Source organism: Polypterus senegalus, chromosome 1, assembly GCF_016835505.1.
Source record: "Polypterus senegalus isolate Bchr_013 chromosome 1, ASM1683550v1, whole genome shotgun sequence".
In the NCBI taxonomy this organism is placed as follows: domain Eukaryota; kingdom Metazoa; phylum Chordata; class Cladistia; order Polypteriformes; family Polypteridae; genus Polypterus; species Polypterus senegalus.
Window position 1 is genome coordinate 164,253,504 of NC_053154.1, and position 26,652 is coordinate 164,280,155.

The 26,652-nt window shown below is 41.7% G+C and overlaps 1 protein-coding gene across 1 annotated transcript in view; it reads left to right on the forward strand.

Moving 5' to 3' along the window:
- The window catches only part of LOC120537949 (tubulin alpha-8 chain-like), a 30,610-nt gene extending 6,115 nt beyond the window's left edge, over positions 1 to 24,495 (forward strand). The window contains exons 6-7 of the mRNA XM_039767287.1: positions 10,690 to 10,905; positions 24,091 to 24,495. Of these exons, the coding sequence (XP_039623221.1) occupies positions 10,690 to 10,905; positions 24,091 to 24,495 (621 nt within the window). The remainder of the gene's footprint in view (positions 1 to 10,689; positions 10,906 to 24,090) is intronic.
- The last annotated feature ends 2,157 nt before the right edge of the window (positions 24,496 to 26,652 follow it).

Below are 26,652 nucleotides of genomic sequence, written 5' to 3' on the forward strand. Positions count from 1 at the left end.
TCATTATTTTCTAAATATGTTAATAAAGAACTGAATGCATCATAATCATTCAGTGTCTGATTTTCTGGCTTGTGGAACAGGGCATATATTTAATTCCTGTTACATACCAGGCTTGGCTGCATTCACTGAACCCAGATTCTAAGAAAGAGCTTTTAGGGACTTTAAATGAACAGAAATCACATCCTGTATGTTTTAGAATGCAAATTTTGAGAAGCTATGAAAGACTAAAAATAAATTCTTATAAACGTGTTTTAGGTTTTCTGAAATTATATAAAATTAGAATAGGACTCTTGGACTGAGCAGAAAAATGGTATCAATTTCAGGGAAATCTAATTATAATAAAAGATTCATACACAGGTTTGATTTTGCTTCTATAAAGTAGGAAGACGGTCATTATTGCAGTCTGCTTACTTTTTCAGTGCAAGCCAAGCATAAAATAACATGACCACTTAAGGGATTTTAAACAGCTACTAATTTTAGCAGTATATATCAAACCATGAAGCATTTACTAATTGGGACATATTGTAGGTACATCTTTATTTTATCATCTTGAGGTAGTCAAATCTTTTAGTTTCCTGTGCCCTCTGATGTTGGCCTTTTATTGTGAGATGGCTTTGAGTTCATACAGATGGCTCATTTGAAGAATCATACCATGCATGAAATGCCAGAAAAGTACAATGCTATTAATGGCACATAACCTCCCGAAAAAAACTTGTATCAAATGTTGTAAGACATGATTAGAAATCGCAGCCCCTGGAAAATGCAAAAAGAAAACCATAAAGAGCATTGAAAAGGGGTATGAAAATGGAGTGTTTGTTTATTCAGTACTGGGTGTTGTGACTCCAGCTTTTTCTGAAAAACACAATGTTCAGAGGAAGTCATTAGTGTCAAAATTCATTCATTTTTATTTTACTCATGTTTTTATTATCATTACAGAATAATAACCATTAAAAATTGACATATTGCTTAAAAAAACAGAAAATGATGCAATAATTAATTTCCCCAGCAAAGGTTTTGTTTGATCATTTTGATTTTACTAATTAGAAAAAATCTTTACACTTAACCTTCTTGCACTGCTAAAAAGCATTTTATGCAGTTTTGTTCAGAAATAGCACCAAAAAATGTTGTTCATGCTGTTTGGCCATGAAACGTCTGCTTGTAATCTATTTATCTCTATGCACTTGGATGCCAATTGGGAGTATAATTGTGACACCAAGGCTGTTTGAAATGTATACAAAAGTTTTGTTCAAAATTATGTTAATTTGATGCATTCCTAAAACATATGGCCTAGTGATGCTGGAGGTAAATAGCAATGCTCTCTGGTTGGATCTTGTCATGGATATATTTTTGACTATTGTAAATGACATATGTGCAATCAATGAAAGACCTTTAGTTGGACTGAGAATACTAGACATTTTTATTGACATTTACTTTTCTTTAAAAGAAGACATTTAGTTGAATTGGAATACTTGGGGGCATATTGAACTAAAGTATATTCTACAAATGGCCAAGTTCCACTCTTTTTCTGAAATGCTAATTGAAATGTCCCTTTCCCATCGTTCCCTAGGATCATTGAAGGGTAGATTCTTTGAAACATTTTTAGACATTGTTAGAATGCTGTCTGAGGCTTTGTCAAGTCAAAACAGTATGGGTCTCTAGGATTAATATGGGTGCGAGATGTAGTTGGGTAGGTTTTACTTAACAAAATTTCTAATTTGTATATAGGAAAAAGGTGTGTAGCTAGAAAATTAAATTGGGAGAGCAACTGTTCTCAAAATGCAAAACTGTTGCCTGTAAAACGATCTGAGTGTTTTGATCTCAAGCATTTTACATAAGTTATATACTGAGCAGGCCTGAGAAGGTGAAAAAAGTTGATCATTATGTAGAGGGACAACAGATGAGAGCATCTCTATCTTGAATTGTGTCCTACATTGGTTTCATACTTTAATAACTGGTGGATCACTGAATTGCTGGTAAATTAAAAAGTTATTTTTGATTGTAAAACAGAGCAAGACATGCAAATACTATTTTAAACAAGATTTACTTTCCATTGAAAGCCAGGCCAGTGTAAATTCATGAATGTTCCAATATTTTATTTGCTGTCTAGTTGCAAAATTGAAAGGTAGTGCCATACCACCTTCTGTTTTAGACCTTTGTAGAGGTAAGTACTGAATGCATTACCATTTTGAATTCCAGATAAATAATGATTGATATCTGTCTATCTAATTGCAATGTATATTCTGTTTATACTTTGCAATGCACAACATGAATATTTACAAATTCATACCAATTTAGTTTATTTTAGTTTGTATTTTTTTTTTATAAACTTTTTCTGGAGTCATTTTTCCAAGACTACTTGTTTTGCTTGAGTAATTTCCATGTCAGTTACTTTTACTTCAGTATATTTTTGTCTATGCAGTGATTACTTCTACTTGAATAGACTTTATTGGTTCAGTTTTTCACCACTGGTTGCCTCTGACACCAGGTGAGCGGAGTGAGGTGGAGCTGGGCAGCCTGCATGAGCAGGCAAAGTGACAAAGCAGCTGGGAATGTATGGACTTAGGGCTGTACAATAGCATTTGGCATAAAGAGGCTAATTCCGTTCCTCGTGTCTATCACACTCAGACAAGCTGAGACAACAGTTCAATAAAACAAACTTTTATTCTTGAGTGGGAAAGCGTTTTATGTTGATCCCCACTTTACAGCACAATACAGCACCAAATATATCACAATCCTTGTCTCTTTTTCTCTTAATTCTCCACTCCTCCTCCTGCATGCTTTGTCCACCTCCACCCGACACGGGCTTTCTGATTAATGATGAAGCGGCTCCTTTAATAGTGCACCCGGAAGTGCCCTAGGTGTTCCTTGACCACCTTCTGGTCGCACTTCTGGGTGTGATGGAAGTGGTGCCCCAAAGGATTCAGCTGTAGCTGAAGCAACCCCTGGTGGCACCCATGGAGCCCAACAGGGCTGCTCCAAACTACAACTCCCAGCATGCCATGTGGGGACCTGTGGTGCTGTAGCAACCCAGGGGGGCTGCCCTTTAGTTTTTTCGGGGAGGATACTGTCCCAAAGAGTTTCTCCCTCTCAGGCCTTCCACCCAGCCAGCATTTCAGCCGGGTAATGGTCCTGGCCATCCGTCACAGTGCCCCATCCTTAGCTGAGCACCATGGGGTGAGGTCCTGTCCATGGAGGCCTACCGTTTTCCAGAATTGGGAGTCCAAAAAGTCTGGTCCATGGCTCCATCCTGAATCCCACCAGCTGACGTCTCTCTGAATTAGATTGGGACAGCACCTCCAACCGTGTCCCAGACCATAGCATACATAGCACCTTTTCTCCCCTCCTTGCATCTGTGTTCTGCAGAAAAGAAAGAATTGTGGGAGGCTCCGCCCAATTTTACACTCATCTGTGGTCGGCTTGTCTCTCCCCATTCTTAGCGAGTGATCCTCCATCTCATGCAGCTCCCTGGCACACGTGCTGCACTATGTACAGACCTGCTCTTCTTTTCTGAGTCTTCCTTCTACTTTTGTGTACAGCAACAGTCTTGGTCTCCCTATGGCATTAAGAACAACCCTGCATTATCTGAGTTCCCTTTGTTTTAAGTGTGACATTGCTGGTATATGAGGTGGGGCGCTCCAAGCACTGGCAGTAATAACCCGTCACCTTTCACGAACACCTGCTGCTTCCGCCTCTATCACACAATTGGTTATCACCCCCATATCCATTATAGGGTTAGAGGCTATGTGGCACCTGGTACTGATTAATCACAGGGCCATTTCACTCTGCGTCCCAATTTCTTGTATGGTACAGGCTTCACAATGGTTGCCACAACCATTCATGAGCTGCTTTCAGAGGCACCTCGGCCATCTTCTCCAGCCTATCAATTGCCTTCTTCAAGGGTTATTAAATCTGTAACAGATCACGAACGGGCTGGAGCACTCTCTCCAACTCCTGTATACTCGAGAGTTTATTAATTATATCGACCGGCGGCCCATTTGGATTTCGTTCATCCTTGTTCTCTGGCCGGGAGTTACTGTGGCCTTAAAGGCTCTAGATAGAATTTCGTCAACCTCGCCTCCTCCCATGTCACAGCGGGATCCTGGCATGCACCCTCCACCTTTTTACCTGCATCAGAAGAGCAGCGAGGCACTCGTCTGCTCCCTTTTCCATCTGCTCTGGCCTTTTGGGGTAGTAAGACTTCATGCAATCTTCTTCCTTGCTCCTATAATCGGAGTACAACAGGATCCCAGCACACACCCTCCACCCTTTCACCTGCATCAGGAAGAGTGGCAACGCCCAGAACTGCTCCCTTTCCCATTTGCTCCGGCCCATTGGGGTTGTAAGACTCCAGGTGATCTCCCTCTTTTCTCTTATAATTGGAGTACAGCGGGCCCTGGTCTTCATCACTTAACTCCTCACCCTGCTGTCGCTTCATGGATCAGCATTCTTTGGCCACATACGTGGATCCAAGCATTCCTCATCTATAAAGTAGGTGTATGAGACAGACAAAAACTTCCCCAGGGCAAGCTATCCCTGGGCCCAACACCTACTTCTCGGATCCCATTATCCAGAGATTCCTGCTTCTGGGTGGCTGGGAAACACCATGAGCCTCTTCAATATCTTGTGTCTTGTGGAGGATACTGTCCCAGTAGAGGTTCTCTACCTCGGTCCTTCCACCCAGCCAGCATTCCAGCCAAATAATGGTCCTGGACATCCATCACTAATATCTATCTATCTATCTATCTATCTATCTATCTATCTATCTATCTATCTATCTATCTATCTATCTATCTATCTATCTATCTATCTATCTATATATATATATATATATATATATATATATATATATATATATATATATATAAAATATATATAAATATATAAATATATAATATAAACTGCTTAAAAATACTAAGGGAACACTTAAGCATCACAGTCTAACACTAAGTCAATTAAGCTTGAAGGATATAAATCTGTCCAGTTAGGAAGTATAAGCAATTGTGAATCAACCTCACCTGCTCGGGTGCAAATGAAAGTGACAACAGGCACACTGGAGAGGCAACAGCAAGACACCCCCAAAAATGGAGTGGTTTTGCAGGTGATGACCATAGACAGTTGCTATCTCCTTAATTTTCCTGACTGACTCATACTGGCAGCATTAGCTCATCACCATTTGTTTGTCTGTCATTCGCTCATCTCTATCTATCTATCTATCTATCTATCTATCTATCTATCTATCTATCTATCTATCTATCTATCTATCTATCTATCTATCTATCTATCTATCTATCTATCTATCTATCTACAGTGTCTGTCTGTCTGTCTGTCTGTCGAGAGTGATGGGAGATAGTTTTTTGTTTTAGAAGAATGAAAAACAAAGAATGTTGTTGAATAAAGTTTGGAGTTACCCACCCCATGCTAGTCATAGAACAGAACTGTGAGATTTAATTAATATTTTCAAAGTTACTGACCCCTTAACTCCTAGGACTAAATGGAATAGTTTCTGTCCTATGTAACACCTTAAATGTATCAGTAGACTCATCTTGGCCCATTTTAGGTAGACGAAGATGTTATATTATGCTTTACAATAACATAATATTTTTAGTAGACAAACAGAACATAATATACCAATCTTTGTATGTCCTTTCCTCTTAGTCAAATGTTTTTATGATTCTACATTAAATATATTAACATATGTCCTCTAAAATATATGTTTTTTTAACCTTTGTCTGAGCTTCATGTGAATTTAGCAATAAAATCTGTCTGGAAATAAACATTTTAAAAATCAGTCTTATGTCATTCACTGCATGTTGCCTTATTGAATGCACTGGTGCCGGTGGCAAATAAGCACATTTAATTGTTGTCTGTTTTCAGTGGTACCAAAATAAATTGATAACTCGTGAGTAATAGCAAGTGGTCAGTTTAATGTTTTATGTAATATTTAGGAAAAGGGGATCATTTGTCACAAGGACATCCTCCCCTCCTTTCAATGGGATACCTGACACTTTTTATTATCTTATATTCTGTGAAGTGAACAAAGACATCTTTTCAACCCTGAAATCTACATTCCTGGGAGCACAAAAACAGAGTTAAGGATTACATCAGGTTAGCCAATATTGTGTAGATTTTTAATAAATCCGTGTTTATTATTGCACCATAGAGTGGCAACATGGCACATTTTCATTGGACATGCAAGTAAATGTTTTTCTGTAATTTGTACACATGAGAATATTATTACTACTAGTAGTACAAAAACAAGCAGAGGTGGTGTTCTGCAATTTCTGAACAGAATAGAGGGTGTAAAAAAAAACAAGCTTCAGTTTTTGGTGGCAGCTGATTCAGTTATCAGTCTGTCTTTATACAGCTCACAAGGACTGTCAGTAAGTATGGTATCTCTGCTTTGTTGATCAGACACTTGAGGAGTGAAGTGAAAGGGCAATATGTGACCAAACAATGATGACAAAGCCTACTTTGTAAGATCATACCAAATATTATTTTCTCATCTTCAAGTCTTTGAAATAATCTGGGTATATAGGGTGGTCCAAATTTAATTATGCAATTTTCATTACACTATAACTTAATTTTATTACATAGAAAATCACCCGAAAAATCCATCGAGAAGTGTGCGAACTGACAATATGAAGAATTGTCTTTGTGCCAAACTTGAATTGTCCCCGCATAAATCAAAGTCATCCAGACAATCTGGATCTGCATAATTAGATCTGGACCACAACATACCACACAACCAGGTCAAAATGTCAAGAATTGCAGGGTTAGCCATCAGTAATAATGCTAAATGTACAAGAAAATGCTAAATGTACAAGAAAATGAAAGCACAATCTATTAATGCAAATCTAATCAGCACCAAAATTAGAAATAATTGTTTCAACTATGAAACAATGCAGTGACTATGAAAAGTGATAAGTGAACCATATTAATTACTTATAACTGTGTTTCTGATTGCACATTTCTTTCCAGTTTATTATCATTCAGCTGACCATCCTCAGATTCTTTTAAACTCAATTCCTCAAAAGGCATGCTGCTGAGCAATGTTGTTTAGGATCATCTGCACATGTTTTTTAACAGACAGCCATCATGTGACTGATAAGAAAACTCTTGACATAAACTTTGAACAAACTAATATACAGTATCTCTAATTGACTTGTCTTCTGTATGCACGACCCATATTATATCTCTCTTTTGCCAAGGATGATAGTTGTTCAATCAGAGATTGAAGCTAGAGGACTACTGACTGTCTCTCAGAAGCAATGCAACATGAAACACATTCTGTTGAATGCTTAACATCGAAGTTTGGCCATAATGCTCTATCTGGTGTTGCTTCTGACCATTTAACCACAATGTTTCTTATAAGTATTCTGTCACAGAAAATTAGCATTTAGGGATAGAAATCTTTTTTTCAACCAGTTTTATGGCTCATCAATGCAGAGGTTAATCACGGCAATTATATTTGAAAATCTGCAAACTGCCTTGGGCTGCATACATGCCATTTTATATACTGTGGTGTAATGGCTGTCTGGGAACTACACATACTACTAAGAGGCTTATTGAGGAAATACTTTATTCACAAAAGAATCACTAGCAAGTGTGTGACCTGGACTTGTATTTCTGTGATCACAGTGCACTGCTCTCTTCTTTGCATTTCAGTGAAGGGTTGAGCAATAAATATGCTGCTTTTTGAAACATTTCCTTATTAACCCTATCTACACATATTTTAAATACTTCACATTTTACTCACTTTTGTGGGGCATTTTCACCTCTATTGTCGGTGCTTTAAGAACATAATATGTAGCAAAAAGATCATTTTTCATCTGCCGACACGATGAGACCGCTAATAGATTCAACTCTTCAAAAGATTCTAAAGACATCCTCAGGTAGAATAAAGATGCACCAATTCTCGTTCTAGACCATATGCACTACTCTTTTTGAGAAAGCCAGTAGGAGTCTCACATGCTCTTCTTACTCGCTTAAGTCCTTTCTCGTTGATGGAAGGCATTAAAGAAACTTGGAAACCAACCGAATATCAGAATTATCTGACACAACCACGTCTCTCGCAAAGAGACACTTAAAGATTGACAAGGCTATCTTTATGGCCATTACCATGTCCTAAAGTGGCAGTAATAGTGAGTTGGGAAAGTCTGTGGTCTGGGGCATTGCTACATATGACTTCAGATAAGACTAAACAAGAAACCACTAAAGTATACAGTGATTCCTCTCTATATCGCGCTTCGACTTTCGCAGCTTCACTCCATCGCAGATTTTAAATGTAAGCATATCTAAATATATATCACTGATTTTTCGCTGGTTCATGGATTTCTGCGGACAATGGGTCTTTTAATTTATGGTACATGCTTCCTCAGTTTGTTTGCCCAGTTGATTTCATACAAGGGACGCTATTGGCGGATGGATTAGCAGCTACCCAATCAGAGCACGTATTACATATTAAATAAAACTCCTCAATGATATACGATATGCTTCCCGCTCAGTGCTTCGCACACTTAAAAGCTCTAACAGCCCGTATTGATTTTTCATTGTTTGCTTTTCTCTGTCTCTCACAATATCTCTTGACATTCTCTGCTCCTGACGGAGGGGGTGTGAGCAGAGGGGCTGTTTACACAGAGGCTGTTTGCCTAGAGGAAATGGACGCTTCTCTAAAAAATGTTTAAAGACTACCTTCACATTGCTTCCTTCCTTGCGGCCGCTTTATCATGGTGCTTCGTATACTTAAAAGCCCAACAGCAAGTACTGATTTTTGATTGTTTGCTTTTCTTTCTTTCTGTGTGTCTCTCTCTCTCTCTCTGACATTCTCTGCTCCTGATGCACACTTCTTTGAAGAGGAAGATATGTTTGCATTCTTTTAATTGTGAGAAAGAACTGTCATCTCTGTCTTGTCATGGAGCACAGTTTAAACTTTTGACTAAAGGGTGTTATTTCATGTCTAGAGGGCTCTAATAATGTTAAAAAACGTATTTAGAAGGTCATAAACAGGTTTTCTATGCTCTAACTGCAAAAATATTAGATTTATAAATAAAGAGTCCTACTTGGTGGAAATTCATTTATCGCAGTCTGGAATGGATTAACCGCGATAAACGAGGGTTTACTGTATAACTGTGCGGAGAATATTTATAAGCAGTGTGGAGGAGAATTTATAAGGGCTTAAAATATATAAAAATAACCATACAAACATATGGTTTCTACTTCGCGAATTTTCACCTATCGCGGGGGGTTCTGGAATGCAACCTCCGCGATCGAGGAGGGATTACTGTATTAGAAACAAACTGTTTATTTGAGAATGCTAAGGTAGCCCCTACAGGATCATACAGTATTCAGCAAAAAGTAACTTGAATTATACATTCTCAAAGCCATGAGAGCATAGGTCATTTCTTTCACTATAGTCGCATTAGTTGCACTAATATAAGCAGAAGAGGAAATAATGATAAATAATGAATATCTATGTCCATACAATTTGAGGTATCAAATGAGAACAAGGTACAAGAAGTCAACTTGAAGTGGAATGGTTTACCAAAAAATGAAAATATATTATAGAATATTAAAAAATGGAGGTGCAATCTTTAAAATAATAGTTTTTTTAATGGCATTTTATGGTTCTTTACTGAGTTGTGTGGTTCCAAATTAAACTATGGCTTGACCAAGCACAATTTAATTTTGGGAAGGGTTCTTTGCATATGAAATTGGTTCTTTGTGCTTTGAAAAACTACACAAAAACTATATGGTAGGACAATAACAGACCAAGAACCTGCTTGTGCTATTGTATGTAGCAAGAGTCCTTTCAAAATAATGACCCATTGGTATTTCACAAATATTTTACCATCTATTCATGGTTATTTACTGTAGGGGGGGTGTTACAGATCTAAATTAAGGTTCTTTCTGGAACCTTCATGTGGTGGGTCTTTTGCCTCTTTGTCATCACTCTGAAGAACCACAGTGCCACCTTTATTTTTAAGAGTGTGCATGCAGTAAATGAAATTTCCAACAATTAAAATGTGATTTTAGAAACAAACACCATAAAGAGTTCAAATGGGCAACTAGAAATACAAACAGATGGTTCTTGGATAAAATACAGTCCAAAGGTATAAGAGACACAGATGACCAGGAAGAATGTATTATATTTTGGACTTCTCTGTGATGTGATGTTTAGAAAGGCAGAAGGAGAAAGAGAAAGACAAGCAGTTAGGCACTTTTTCACAATGACAATGGAAAGCAAACATGAGCATTTTAAAGACTAAGTTACACGACTGGGTGTTTTTGTGGCAGTCAGTCTATAGAGTAACCAAGAATCAATATTGACTCAATGACACCACAGCATGCTAATAGAATAATTTAAAAAACTGATCATTTAGTAATAATGCAACACAATATCACATGACCCTTTAGGTAAATATTAAATTTTAGTAGAAGGCTGTTAAAACCATCTACACTGCCTTGTGGTCTTATGGGTCCATAGCTCTCTCAGCAAAGGCCAGTTTTTTAAATAAGTAATCACCGCGCTCGCGGCTTAGTGAGGGGGCGTGGTGGCTGTAGCGGGTCTCGGGGCGATCTGCAGTGTGGCCGTTTCTCACCTAAGTGCGCAGGTGAGAGACTCCCCACATCCGTGATTGTTTCTGAGACTGCTAATGTGCTGTAACTTCTATGTCCTCTTGGCATATATAGAAGCGCAAGTCGGATAAAAAGGGGGAAGAAAAAAGGAAAGAGCAAAAGAAGAGAAAGAAACGGAGGTGGCAGCAAGCAAGTCAGTGCAGGAGAGCGAGCGAGAGCAGGCTTGCGGCAGATGAGCAGGCAGCCTGGGTGTTTGGCCGACACCTGGGAGAAGTAGTAGTTGTGGTTGCTCCCGTAGAGTTTGATTTGGAGGGCGAGAGTGACCGGAAGGTGGGTGACACTCTGCTCAAGGCCACGGAAGGCAACGGGAGTCGGGACTTGGGATGTGGTGTCCCCAGCGTGAGAGCCTTGGTCACGGGGGCATTCCCAAGTCGCTGTCCGAAGGAGCCAACCGGAGCCAAGGATCGGTGAGGAAATCTTGACAGCAGAAATAGACATTGAGAAGGTGAGCTGCACGTAGGGCAACTCCCCTATTGAGAAGTCCAGATGGGAGAAGTAGGGGGCCGCCAGTAGTAGAAAACAGGATGCACCGGATTTTTAAAAGGACAACTTCCAGCATGGTTTTAACCGCGTTGTTTTAAAGGTTGTTTTTCTTTCTATTTGATTTTAACCTCCACGATTCACTTCTGTTTTTATTGGATTATTTATTTATTGAACTTTTTGAACCACTGCACTTTATTTAACTTTGAACACTGTTTTGTTTTATTGTTTTAAATAAAAGCACATTGCACTTTGTACCATTCCCTTGCTATGTTGTTTCCTCACTGTCTAGCTCATCGGTAACATTACCGACGGTGTTGGGTTCAAGGGCTCCCGAACAGCAGATGGGAGCAAGGAGCAGAACCCGCATCGTCACATACCTCTATTATGTAATGACATTGCATCCAGGGTCTCATTCTTGCCATGAACCCAGTGCTGCTAGTATAACCTTCAGCCACTCATGACCCTGAACCTGATTAAGTGGGTTGATGGTATATTCAGCATGTTTTTATATATACATTATAAACTAATATGGAAATATAACCATGTTTGTTAGAATAGATGAATGTGTTACTTACAGTATGTATGTATTCACAGGCCAAAACTATCATTAAATGTCAAAAATGCTTAAAAATAACTGTTTACCACACATCTTTACTTCATACTCAATACAGACTCCTGCAAAGATATCTAAATGGGGACTAGAAACAAATCCAGCAGCATTGAACACAAAACAGAAATAAGCCTTAGATGTGGCACATGTTTGGCACACAGGGCACATCTACAGAATCACCCACACCTAGTGATACAAGAAAAACGTTGAACTGTTAGGTAACCCAACACAATATAAATATTTGAGATTACCCCACTCAATAAGTCCCTCCTTTCCAAGTTAAAAAGTATCCTTTCCATATTATTTTCTATCACTGCCTTTATTAATGAGGAATTACCTTCCATTTGTTTTCATTTTTCCCTGTTATGAGTTATGAACTTTAATTCAAGGCAACAAGGGGATGTAGCCTATAAATGCAGCAAATAAATCAGTGTGCCAAACAATGACAGGACCCCCTCACAAACCCACCCATATTTACTTATACCAGACCAAGTCCTGGAACAAATAATCTAATATTCATGTCTTAAAAATACAGGAGAAACCCCAGAACACCTGGAGAAAACACCATAGGGAGAATATGCAAGCTCCACAGATAGTGACCAGGCCGGGATTTAAACATAAACTTCCAGAACTGTGATGCAACAACAATAGCTCTCAAACCTAATATTAAATATATTATTTATACAGTACTGGGCTTTGCCCCCTGCTCGCTTCACTCACAAACCCTTGGGCAGGCACTACACGCTGACCACTTCATGGCTCTACCGCTCGAATATGGGGAAGCGGATATACAATTTAAATAGATTGTTATTTTCATGGGAATTGCTACATATGCATAATAGAACTAACTATTTTACATTACAGCGAGTAATCAACCATAGTAAAAATTAGTAAAACGTTATAAATTGAAAGGAAATTATGTTTCATGTTGCATTAGAGATATTTGTTGCGTTATACATTTTTGTTCTGTTTGGCTTTGAAATTAACACACACATATTTTTTTAAAATAACACTTTTACTGCAAAACTTCAGTAAAAACAATATTTGAAATTAACTTTTCGTCAATGTCACACTGAATTTTGATTCCATGTTTGAAGTTACATTGTGACAACGCAACTAATAAATGGCCGTAAGTGAATATCGTTTCTTTCTCTCTAATAAATAAACCAAATTTTTCAAATGTTTGTCCCTGTGATTTGTTGATTGTCATAGCAAAAGCTATTCTAATGGGAAACTGTTAACGTTTTAAAACAAATGGCATATAAAGATCTCTTTTGGTGTCTAATGTATTCCGAGGAAGATGTACTACATCACCTTTCTTGTCACCTGTTAAAAGTTTACGTGACCAATTTTGAATACAACTAATCTTGTCCTACTGCATAGCCTATCACTCATACATAAATTACGCAATAACATTACGATACATTCTTCTTTCAACAGTAATTTGGATGGTGTTAATGGTTGTAGATATTCTATGGGATATTGTAAGCTGATGTTTTCATCTTTCGCATCATCACCACCATCTATTGATACACATTTAACCAATTTTCCAATTTGATTGCAAAAATTTATAAGAGCCGAGAGTGCAGTAACTGTGTCTGACAAAAGCATTCATATGAATGAGAAGTGAGAGGATCGTGGGCGTGGGCCGTTAACCTGCAATGGTTGAGAGGAGGACGGGACTTGAAAAAATCTCTTGGCAATAGTCTCATTTTGTCTCAAGATTTTCTTTTATAATAGTGGCATCTGAGAACCCCAACAGGGCTGTCCAGCAAATCTACAACTTTCATGCACTGTATGGCTGTCCAAATGGGACCATACTAGAGGGATACTGCCACCCAGTGTATTAGCAGAGCATAAAGCCCCAGGAGTCAGTCCCCCTTTGTCCTTCCCTCATATTGGCCTCCCTACCAGGAAAGGTACCACTAAGCAACCTTGTCGGGATGCCCGTTCATCCATTCCCTTTCTTTATCGCAGCTTGCTGACCAACCCATGTCTTCTATGACATGACATTGTACATTACTCAGCACAGGGAAAATGTACAAACTCCACCCAAGCTGCACCCAGGCCAGATCTGAACCCAAAAAATCCACTTTACCCTTTTCTGGATTATTTTCTGGCTGCATGTTTTTGGACATATGGCCTGACATTCTAATGAAGTATCCTTTGCTTCTACAAATGAAAAAATGTGCCCTGTGTTGGCTAAATAGTTTGATTTTTGACTTATTAGAACATTGTTGCAGAACTTCTGAATGTCATCCAGGTGCACACTGACAAGCTGATAACAAGCATTTCTAGTTTTTTCCCCTGAACATTAATGAGAAGTCAAGCAAAATGACACCTTTTATTAGCTAAAAAATAACATATTGCAATCTAACCTTTTATTGGCTAAAAAGATTGGCCGGAGTGGTAGCTCTGAGGCTAAGGATCTGTGCTGGTATCCCAAAGGTTGCTGGTTTGAATCCCAGTCACTGCCTAAAGAGATCCTACTGTTACCATGAATAAGGCCCTTAACCTTCAATTGCTCCAGTGGCGCTGTACAATGGCTGACCCTGCACTCTGACCCTAAGGAGTATGCAAAAACTAACAAATTCCTAATACGAGAAATTGTATAAGGTGAAATAAAGAACAAAAAAAAGATAACATAGTGTAATCTTTTTAGTTAGCCAATAAAATATGTCACTTTTCTTGACTTCTCATTACATCCATAATGGGTAACACGGTACAACACCTTAGTACTACCTTACCCTAAACATTAAAAAAAATTCTAGTCACACTAGCAAACCTCTTTTTGAGGCAAAAAGGGCAAACACTACAAATGTGTGAAAGTAGATGAGATGCAGTGTCGAAAGACACAACCCACTTCAAGGAAGAAGGAAATGAGGCCGGGAAAGCTTTGAGTTAAACTGGATCTCCTTATAAACGTAGACTTCCCTATTTAATTGAGGCAGCCTGGTAAACACACATACAAATCACAATCCAAGCACAACACTATATTGAACTAGACAAAGGTCGCAGTTAAGAACTGTCAATACAACCTACACATCAAATGTTATTATTAGCTAATTTAAACATATTAAAAATTTTCTAAAAGCTATTAGGTCACAAAGGAATAAATAAATTCATAAATCTGCCACAATGACTTCTGAGAACCTCTGTCAGCCTATGTTTTTGATAGTCTACAATCCTGAAGAGATTTTCAGCTTTCCCTTGTCATCCTCTGAGCAGTGTATGTTGAACTTGTATGCCATGTTTCCTTCAAGGCTATTTTGCAAACTGTTCTGTAGCTGATGATGGCAAGCACCAGTCAAAACATTTGATGTTAGGTGTCACGAGTTGTCGTAGTACTTCACCAGTCATGCTTATACAGTATCTCTTCGTCAGTACTTGACTTACTGTTTTTTATCATTTTTCTGTTGTAATGGCATTTGTCAGCCTGCAGCCAGTGGGCTTTTGAATTAATGACGAAAGAGCTGTTCCCCATGAGACTGATGCGACTCACCTAACTGACATAAGCAAAGAACAGGATAAAAGAGAGACTGTAGTTCAGTGGAGGGTGGAATTTGAAGGCATACAGCAAAGACTGAGCTGGGGGGGTTCTACTTTTAACGGTGCCTGATCCCAGGACTGACAACTAAGTTAAATAATAAAATCAAATGCTTTCCAAATTTTTTTTATTATTTTATGAACAATTATTGAGTATTAATGCAAATTTAATAACTAGTCGGGGAAAATAGTCGAACTGCCTCCCAGCAAAGAGTAATGTTGATTGTGGTTTTATGCACTTTAAAATATTAATTTCATGGTTTTCTTCTGTAATATTACTTTGATGTTGATAAAATTTGACAGTTAATTGAATGTTTTGGTATTGTTAACAAGAGTTCAAATGGAGGGCAATGTATTTGCTTGCACTAAATACCTGTTAGATATATTTAAAGAGAGAGAGACTGTAGCACCCCTGGGTCTATACCTAAGATTGACATGCTCCTCAGTTGGCCACGACCTGTGTAAAGGGGGCAGAATACTTGGGAAGAGCGGGCTTAAGAATCATGGTCTGTGAGCAGTGGAGGGGTGAGGTACAGACACTTACTTACAGAGCACTTTGTATGCGTCTCCCGACTGCTAAAGCCCATCAGCTCTAATGCATGGCTGCCAGGGAGTCTCGGATAAGGACCTTGCCTTGAGTCGGCTCACTGAGCTGTGGGATAGTTTGGCATATGGGTTGTCTTCAGTGGTGGAAAGTAACAAATTTAATTAACTTTTGTTGCCGTACTTGAGTAGATTTTGTATTCAATTGTACTTTTTTAAACAAGTATTTTAAATTTAAATGCTTACTTTTCAAAAAGTATATTGACTTCCTTATATTTTCAAAGTGGATTCTTACAAATTTCAATTAATTGGCTAAAGTATATTGTTCAAGATCCAGAGTTCACAATGGCCAATTAAAATAGAAACTACATGCAAATATTTTGGGGGTTATAAGTCACTAACTGGAAACCTGCAGTAAATGACATGACTATACAGAACTGTTCACATTTAGAAGAGATGTTCATTCTCCAGGACATTAGACCAAACAGCTTCATTTTGTGGTGTAAGCTGAATCCCATAACCTGTGAAGTTACATACTAGAACTCCATTGAAAAAAAACATTGAAAGTAAGTTGATTTTTAAACTTGCAGGGTGTTTAAAATACAGCATAAATGATTTTTAAATAATAGTTAATTGCACTGAAAGATAAAAAAAACAGATAAGCTAGTATAACAGGCAGCATCATTTTTAAAAAGATTTTTTTTTATAAAATTGTATGTCATATAGTATACAGTATATCTATAGATCATTTTTTGTCTTCAGTTGGAGAATACAACAATGATACTCTCATGTTAATAGAATCAAATTAATGCACATACATAAAACAAAATGCCTCATACACACCCACTCCAGTAAGAACAGTAGTTGTTCTTTTGTGTGTTAGCAATTGACAAAGCCTATGTAATGGCACACACTTACAAACTGTAAAACTACATAAAAACTCAATTACTGGCAAAATCATGACTGGTGAAATCATGCAGGAGAAATCGTATTCTTTCCACATTTTGAGTTAAGATATTAGTAATACTTCACCAAGTAGATTATCATCCATCTTGCATAGATGACATGTACAGTGTTTGCACGGTTACTACAATTTTAGCAAATTTAACAAGTGTTTATTTTATTAGGCACTAGTGGGTTCACACCACAACTAATTTTAAATGCAGTAAGCTATGAGAAGGATGCCATTTTTGAGATACACACAATTACGTTTTGCACTTGTAGCATATTCCTGAAATACCTTATACAAATCTAAATCTCTTGACCATATGAAGACTAAAAATAATGGCTTGGGATTGTACTATTAGAAACTACTACTGGAAGCTTTCTTGGCATGAGATCTTGCTTATTTTTGAAGTGTAATAATGTTTTTGGAATTTGACACAACCTATATATATATGGAAAGCTTGTGTGTTTGCATCAGTTTTCCATGATTGACTGCTTTTATTTCTTGAAGGAATTGTGACTGCCTTTTGAAACACTTGAGATAAAATAACACATCTGTGAATCTCAGTGGGGGACTGCAGAGGTCAGCAGAGATACTGTCATAACTGTTCATGTTAAAGAGGAAGAATGTGAGAAGGATGGCTCTGAAGACGTGGGCCGAAATATAAAATACAACCTTCCTCTGAAGTACTCTAATCATCTGAAGATGTGGCATTGCTAATATAAAGCCAAAGGGTTTAAAGGATATTGAGCTGTCACCTTCCTCTTCCTGTGTGCAATTTTATAAAGTTGTCACTGTAAATAAGGTATCTCTTTGTCAGGGTATGTTCTAGTAGACCCTTCTGCTGAATTTTAATACTAGATGGTGATTTTATGCATGACCACAAAATTAAAAATGAATGCACAGAATTTTTCAATGTTCAAAAAAAAAGCTTGTTAAAACTCAAGTTATATATAATAAAAGATAGGCATAAATTGCAAAGTTTGTTATTTCTGGACTTTTAAAGAACTAGACTGGACTTTTTAAAGACTTTAAAGAACTTCACTCTGAATATGCAAAGGAATAAATGAAAGTGGGGAGGCATGGTGGCAGCTTCAACTTTTACTTTGTACAGTATAGTACCCTTTATTGTGGACATTATCCCCATGTATATTAAAAACAAATTACATCTACAGTCAGGGAAGATGCAGGTAAGTAAATGGTGCTGTGTCAAGAGAACCTGCAGTTTTGTGCTTTACAGTTGTGGAGTTTTGCCCCCCGGACACAGACAGATGAACTCAGAATGTCCCCAAAATACACACATTTTATTTTAATTTTCTTGCAACACACAATGCAAACACAAATTTATCCTCACCACCTCCACTCCTACTCTACTGCAAGCTCCGTCCTCTTCCACCCGACTCCGGCTCCCCGAGTGGAGTGAGGCGGCCCCTTTTATACTACACCAGGAAGTACTCCAGGTGTTCCTCATTTAAGTCCCAGCAGCACTTTTGGGTGTGGCAGAAGTGCTGCGTTTTAATTCCAGCTCCTCTTTTGGCAGCACTTCCGGTTGAGGTGGAAGTGCTGCAGACCACAGCTCCGGAATTATTTCAGTGGCCCCTGGTGGTGGCCACATAACCCAACAGGCTTGAGCGTTATAATCCCATGCTCGTGGCCCCGATGTAACCCAGGGTGGCTGTCCTTTCATGTCCCGGGCAATGACTTGCCCTTTTCTTGGTCCCCTGCTCTCCCAGGTTTCCCGACAGAGCACGATCCCTGGTCGTCCATCACACAGTCTTACCTCAATTGGTGTCTGTTTGATGTTAAAAGGCTTGGAGCTGACTAATATATATTGCAGATATCATATACAACCAATAATATACAACTTGCTTGGGCCTTTTTCAATTTATGGAATCCACATTGTATTATTGTGGTTACAAACTAGTTTTAGGACTTTTTGTCATTTTGATTTGATATACTTGTCTTGAAAATTTATTTTCACATGACCTTTGGGGTCAGAGCACAGGGTCAGCCATTTTAAGACTCCTATGGAGCAGTTTTTAGATTAAGAGTTATCAAAAGCACTGTTGCTATGCGAAATTTTTTTTGTTTTGTAAAATATCGTCATTTCTTTGTACATATAGATCTAGAAATTGAGAAATGGATGAAGTTCACACACTTGTTTCATTTTGCCCTGACAAGCTTGCAAACTTGCAAAAATAAAATTCAGGAAAAAGCTGCAGTTGGGTATAGAAAAACACATACTGAGATATGCCAGAACAAACGTACAAAACCACACATATGCATTCAAATCAGTGCCAGTGTTATATAGGTCTGGGTTTCCTGCTATTGTCTGAGCTTAATTTTAATCTTTTGCTGGTAAATGTACTTTACTCTTGTATGAGCAAGGAAGATTTTCGTACAGTTGCCTGGGAAAAAAAACAGTCTGACCAAAGTTGATCAGGAACAAAACGCTTAACTCCTAGGGTATTGCAGCTGTTTGAAAGGTTCATTTGACAAGATGAGAGGAATATGTTTCTCCCTTATCATATCTTGTTAAGATTGAGCCCACTTGTTTTGCCCCCAGGTGACCCCAGTCATAACCAGTAAACAACTCAGCAGAATACAGACTTAGAAACAGCACCTGGTATGCAGGTTTGGTGAACCATTACATTTGCAAACCCAAATTGCAATAAATCTTTCAGTATACTGTATGATAGAAAAATATAATGAATGAGTATCAGATCAGAAATTGTTGCATTTCCATGCTTGAAAGTAAACTGTGCTATCTATTACACTGTGTGGCGGATGGCCAGTAGCTTATCCCGGCCGGGACTCCCAGAGAAGAGGAGTAGGGGGGAAGGCAGCTACTGTGGCGTGTTCCCTACGGCATAACAATGTCTGCAGGCTACCATGGAATTTGGAGTTTGGCTTATCAGCCCTGCTGGATACCCTGGGTGCCACCAGGAGACGCTGTAGGGGGACCTGGGGACTTGTATCCTTCCCATAGTTCTGAAGTACTATCTAGTCACAGGGACAGAAGCCCCGAAGTACTTCCAAGCTGAAGTAAAACATGTTCACCATCCGGGTCAAGGACTGTATAAAGGACAGCTGAAAGCCCATCAAGCGAGCCAGAGTCAGGGGGAGTAGGATAGGATAGAGCTTGCTGGGAAGTGTGGAGGAAAAGAATAGTGATTGTGTTATTATTATTGTTATATTGCCTGTTATAGTGGTGGAGGTGCTTTTGGGCACTGTACAAGAAAGAAAGGAGAAAATTAAACAACTTCTTGGTGTTTTGATAATTCTGTTCATAAGAGGCAAGGAATAAGGGATAAAGGTGTTTTTAGACAGAACATAATTACAGCCCAAACATAAAATACATGAAAGCAAAACTATTAAAAAAATTATAACATATATAAATACATGTGCCATATTTCACCTTAAGGACAGATAAAACATTTCAGATATTTAAAAATTTTATGAAGATTGGTTCTGGGGCCAGCATTGCCTGAATGAGCAATCTGATGTGGGATAAAACAGGCTGAGAACATTATATAGGGCCTACACAGAGTCAGTACTGATTGTTAGGTCTTAAAACTGTGTTAGCTTTTAAAGGTCTCCTCAAACCTTAAATATGCTGGCAATCTCAATTTGATATCACACCAGTTAACTTTTAGTACTGACAAGATTACATTTGTGGGCTACAACCATAGTGTCACCTGTCATGGTCAGTTATGGAGAAAGGGAAAATTGAGAATGGTCAGAATAAAGGTCTGGGTGCTGACACTTGGGAGACACTTTGGGAAGGGTCAAATTGTGATGGTTATACAACTGTGTCAGAGCATCTCCAAAACATTAGGTCTTCTGTGGTGTTCCCAGTATGCAGTGGTTAGTACCTAACAAAAGTAGTTAAAGGAAGGACAACTAGTAAAACCAGCAGCAGGGTCATGGGTACCCAAAGCTCACTGATGCATGTGCAGAGTGAAGGCTAGCCCATCAGGTCTGGGCCAACAGAAGAGCTACTGCAGCATACATTACTGCAAAACTTAATGCTGACCATGAGAGAAATGTGTGAAAATGCATCATACCTTGCTGCATATGGAGCTGTTTAGCCTCATTGTGCTCATTGTGCTCATTTTAAACCCTTTCCACCACCAAAAGTGTCAAAATTGGACCATGGAGCAATGGGAGGAGTTGGTCTGGTCTGGTCTGATCAATCATGTTTTCTTTTAGATCATCATTGTTTACCTGGGGAGATGGTGTGATGTTATGGACAATATGCTGCTGTATAACTTTGGGTCCAGATATTCATGTAGATGTTAATTTAACATATAACACATATCTAAAGATTATTGCAGGTTTGAGGAAAATGACAAATAGTTCATGGTGTAGACATGGTGTCCCCAGATCTCAGTTGAATTGAGCATGTGTGTTATATTCTTGAAAAACAAGTTCAATCCATGGTAATCCCACCTCCCAAGTTGCAGAAGTTAAAGGAACTGAGTCCACAGAGCTGTATGGGAATTTGAAAGGGATATACAATATTAGACAGATGCTATTAAAGATGTGGCTATTCCCATAAACTGCTCAAAAAATTAAAGGAACACTTTGAAAACACTTCAGATCTTAATGGGAAAAAAAATCATGCTGGATATCTATACTGATATGGACTGGGTAATATGTTAGGAACAAAAGGATGCCACATCATTTGATGAAAATGAAAATGATCAACCTACAGAGGGCTGAATTCAAAGACACCCCGAAAATCAAAGTGAAAAAATGATGTGGCAGGCTAGTCCATTTTGCCGAAATTTCATTGCAGACACTACAAATCATAATCAGTAGGCGGGGGTGGGTATGCTCCTAATGAGAAGACGGATGGTGTCCTGGAGGATCTCCTCCTATATCTGGAACAGGGCATCACTTAGCTCCTGGACAGTCTGAGGTGCAACTTGGCGGTGTAGGATGGACTGAAACATAATGTCCTAGAGGTGTTCTATTGAATTTAGATTAGGTGAGCGTGGGGGCCAGTCAATGGTATCAATTGCTTCATCCTCCAGGAACTGCCTGCATACTTTCGCCATATGAGACCGGGCATTGTCGTGCAACAGGAGGAACCCAGGACCCACTGCACCAGCATAGGGTATGACAAAGGGTCCAAGGATTTCATCCCAATACCTAATGGGAGTCAATGTGCCTTTGTCTAGCCTGTAGGGGTCTGTGCATCCCTCCATGGATATGCCTCCCCAGACCATAACTGACCCACCACCAAACTAGTCATGCTGAACGATGTTAACAGGCAGCATAATGTTCTTCATGGCTTCTCCAGACCCTTTCACATCTGTCACATGTGCTCAGTGTGAACCTGCTCTCATCTGTGAAAAGCACAGGGCACCAGTGGTGGACCTGCCAATTCTGGTATTCTATGGGAAATGCCACTCAAACTCCATGGTGCAGGGCAGTGAGCACAGGGCTTACTACAGGACGTTGGTTCTGATTGTTTCGTCAGACACATTCACATCAGTGGCCTGCTGGAGGTCATTTTGTAGGGCTCTGGCAGTGCTCATCCTGTTCCTCCTTGCCCAAAGTCCTGCTGATGGGTTAAGGACATTTCACAGCCCTGTCCAGCTCTGCTAGAGTAACTGTCTATTCTCCTGGAATCTCTTCCATGCCCTTTAGACTGTTCTGGGAGACACATCAAACCTTCTGTCAATGGCACGTACTGATGTGCCATCCTGGAGAAGTTGGACTACCTGTGCAACCTCTGTATGGTCCAGGTATCGCGTCATTCTACCAGTAATAACACTGATCAAAGCCAAATGCAAAACTAGAGAAAAACAGTCAGAAAAGATGAGGAGAGAAAAATGTCAGTGACCTTCACCTGTTAAACCATTCCTGTTTAGGGGGTCATCTTATTGTTGCCCCTCTAGTGCACCTGTTAATTTCATTAGCAGCAAAGCAGCTGAAACTGATTAACAACCCCCTCTGCTAATAAACTGACCAGATCAATAGCCCAGAAGTTTCACTGACTTGATGCTAAACTCTGATTTAATTTTTTTGAGCAGTACATATCCATCCATTTCAAAAACCAACTTACTCCAATACAGGAGGAGGGCAAAGGATGTATCAAAATCAAGGAAGGACAAAATTTCTGGCTATCCACTAGTTGATAAGAGGATATGTTCACACATTCAGACAACTGTATTCATTTAAACAAACTTACATCCCTTTTTGAGATTTGGGAAAAAAACGGACTACCCAGGAAATGCTCATGTGAACAAATGGAAGATTCTTTACTGCAAATTCAACTTAGGACTTTAGAGCACTAGAAAAGCAGAGCTAACCTGCTTTGCAACCTTCACATAAGCTGGAATATACATTATACAAACGTGAAAAAAAAGTTTATTGTTAAAGTATTGTATAGATCTACTGTACATATGAGTTTATATTGAAGACAACACATAATATTTTACAACATTTTTATAAAAATAAATTTTCTGCCTTTTCATTGTAATCAATACCAATTGTCTATTGCAGAGGACTGAGGGGTAGATTAACGTATTTTATTAAACAAACTAATGTATTATGCACTGAAGTCAAAAAAGTACTCCCTCTTTCTGTCTGTTCTTAGACATTGTGGACTTTGACCCGGACACAAGCAGACGGACATCATATTTTCACCACACACCGTTTATTTACAATAATATTTACAATGTAACATGCACTCACAACCCCAGTGCCTCCAGCACCGATTCCCCCAATGTCCAGGCCACACAGTCCTGTGCCTTTCTTTCTCCTGGCCGCCTCCAGTCCTCACTCCAGCTCCGTCCTCTTCCACCCGACTTCCGCCCTGACTGAAGGGAGGCGGCCCCTTATATAGTACTCCCGGATGAGCACCAGGTGCTCCCGGCATTCCTTCCTTGGCCATGCCCCAGCGTGGCGGAAGTGCCAGCTGTCCTCCCGGCAGCTCTCCGGGCGTCACGTAAAGTCTTCCCCCCAGCACTTCCTGGTGTGGCGTAAGTGCTGAGCTCCAGGGTTCCTCAGGCACCTGGGCGCCACCTGGCAGTGGCCACGGGCCCCTACAGGGTTGGGCTTCCAAGCCCTCTACCCGTGGCCCCCAACATAACCAGGACGGACTCCCCCTTGCGGTCTGGAGGAGGCACAAGCCGGGGACCACAGTGCCCCACCGCTAGCGAAGACACGTGGGTCCGAGCGACACTTCCCGAAAGGGCAGTACGTCCCCAGAGAGGGTCCTACTCTGCCCAAAGGGTCCAACACGGCACCCTGGGACATCCGTCTTCGGCACCCCTCTGGTACGCGCCGCTCCTGTCTCCACCGTCCCCACCAGCTGGGGCACCATCAGCCTCCCGGCGCGGAGCCCTCACGCGGAGCGACCTGTTCCAGGAGGGCAGGTCCCAAACGACGTCAGATCCAGGGCTCGTCGGGGCCTCAAATCTGCAAAATAAGCAAAGGGAGTGCCAGAAGCACTGCCTGGGTACTTGCCCCGAGCATTCTGTCGGTCTCCGTACCGGCAGCGCTCCGCCCCCCTATCGATAGCCCACGACTTGCCTGTATGGGTCCTCCATCGCAGGTTCCCTGCCCGTCCTTCTGGTGTCAGCAGGTCCGCTCTCGCAGGCGGCTCGCCCAGCCGCCCAGGGGTTTCCCTCGGCCACCGCCGAGGACGGCCTTCATCCGGACGGATTCTATCCGGCACTCGCCCTTCGGTTCCTCCTTCTTCTCTTGGACGGCCTGACGGTTTGGGTCTGAGCATGGCAAAAGCTCAAATCCAGCCCCTGCGTCCAGGCAGAGCGACAGGAGACAAATGTGGGCTTGGAGCGCAGGGCGCTAGGACCCAGGGCACTCAGCAGCCCTGATCCTACCAGCTCCTCGCCTCGTCAGCTGTCTGCACCGCCGCGTCCGCTGTTGGGGAGTTGCCTACTTGAAGCCGGTCGTCCTGTAAACAGTCACGGCCATGTTCGGCGATCCCCCCCACATGCTTTACGGGGACGGCAATACTCACCACCCTCCGTCTCCCACGGCGTCTCTCCCGGCGCGACCGCCTTCCCCGTCAGCTGCTCCAACCAAGCGACGAGAGCACTCAGCACCTATGACAATGGCGACTCGGCGGGCTGAAGGGAATCCTCCGGCTCGCGCCGAGCCGCTGGTGGAAACAGAGAAACAGACTCCGGTGGGCTTACCTGTCCATCAGCACCACGCGATGCCTGCCTCCTGTGGGCCACTCCTTCTGGCCCAATCGGGTCTCTTTTAGGCACGAGAGTGGCGTTCTTTGGTCCCGCCTCTGTGCCGTCATTGGCGGGCACACAAGACACACCGGCCAATCCCGTGCCTGTCAGCGGGCGGGACATCCGGCCCGCGGCCATCTTGTCTCCCCTGCTCTGGGTGCGGTGACGTGCCTCCTCGCCGCTTCGCAGCTGCGGCGATTCTCCGAGCCGCAGCGGCTTCGACCTTACAGCCACCTCTGCTGCTTCCGTCGCGCTGCCGACAGCCCGTGGCCCGGCGTGCTCCTGCCACCGACGCGGATCCGGATCGTCCCTCCCGGACGGAAAAAAGGTAAGCGCGACTCCGAAGGGCCTATTGCCGCAGGGCAGGGCACGGCACTCACCTCCCGGATCCCGTCACTCCGAGGCTCCTGCCTCGGTGTGGCCTTCGCCGGCCTGACCGTCCTTTCCGACAGCACGACCTTCGTAGCCCGCTGCGCTCTGGCAACGTCTGTTCTCCTTCCTCCGCACCCGGGGATGGCCATTCTGCGGTCCAACGGCGGTCTTCAGGGTAAACCGCTCCCCTGGTTGTACCGGGCGCTCCGCGCCAGTGTGTGGGGTCCACTGCTGCGCCAGGCCGTCCACAGAGTTATTAAAAGCAGGTCCCCGTCTTGAACCAGACGGACCATCCTGCCGGCTACGCCACTGTGAAAGCCGGCCCGGGCACAGACAGACGGACAGCATCTTTCACCCAACACACGTTTATTTACACTATATACAAAGTCTTTTTCGTGCACTCACAAAACCCCAGTGCCTCCAGCACCGATTACCCCAAATCCAGGCCACACAGTTCCTTTGCCTTTCTCCTGGCCGCCTTCAGTCCTTTCGCTAGCTCCGTCCTCTTCCACCCGACTTCCGCCAATGACTGGAGGGAGGCGGCCCCTTTTATAGGAACCCGGATGGGTTCCAGCTGCTTCCCGGCAATCTCCCGCTGACACACCCCTCGGGCTCGGGTAAAGGGCTTGAAAGCCCAGCCCTGTAGGGACCCGTGGCCACCGCCAGGCAGTGCCCCGATGCCGGTATATCCCATGTGGTCCCCAGCCAGGGACACCCAGGAGGACCAGAGGGCGGCTTGTGCCTCTTCCAGACCGAGAGGGGGCGTCCGTCCTGGTTATGCTGGGTGCCTCGGGTAGAGGGCTTGGAAGCCCAGCCCTGTAGGGGCCCGTGGCCACCGCCAGGCGGCACCCCAGTGCCTTATTATCCCGGAGCCCGGCACTTCCGCCACACCAGGAAGTGCCGGGGGGAAGATGACAGGGGACACCCGGACAGCTTCCGGGTGCGCAGCCGGCACTTCGGCGACACGGGGGTGTGTCCGCGGGAGATTGCTGGGAAGAAGCTGGAGTCCATCCGGGTTCCTATAAAAGGGGCCGCCTCCCTCCAGTCATTGGCGGAAGTCAGGTGGAAGAGGACGGAGCTAGCGGAAGGACTGGAGGCGGCCAGGAGAAAGGCAAAGGAACTGTGTGGCCTGGATTTGGGGGAATCGGTGCTGGAGGCACTGGGGTTTTGTGAGTGCACGAAAAAGACTTTGTATATAGTGTAAATAAACGTGTGTTGGGTGAAATATGCTGTCCGTCTGTCTGTGCCCGGGCCGGCTTTCACAACATGTTGACCCTCAGGACTTGGTTTTAAGA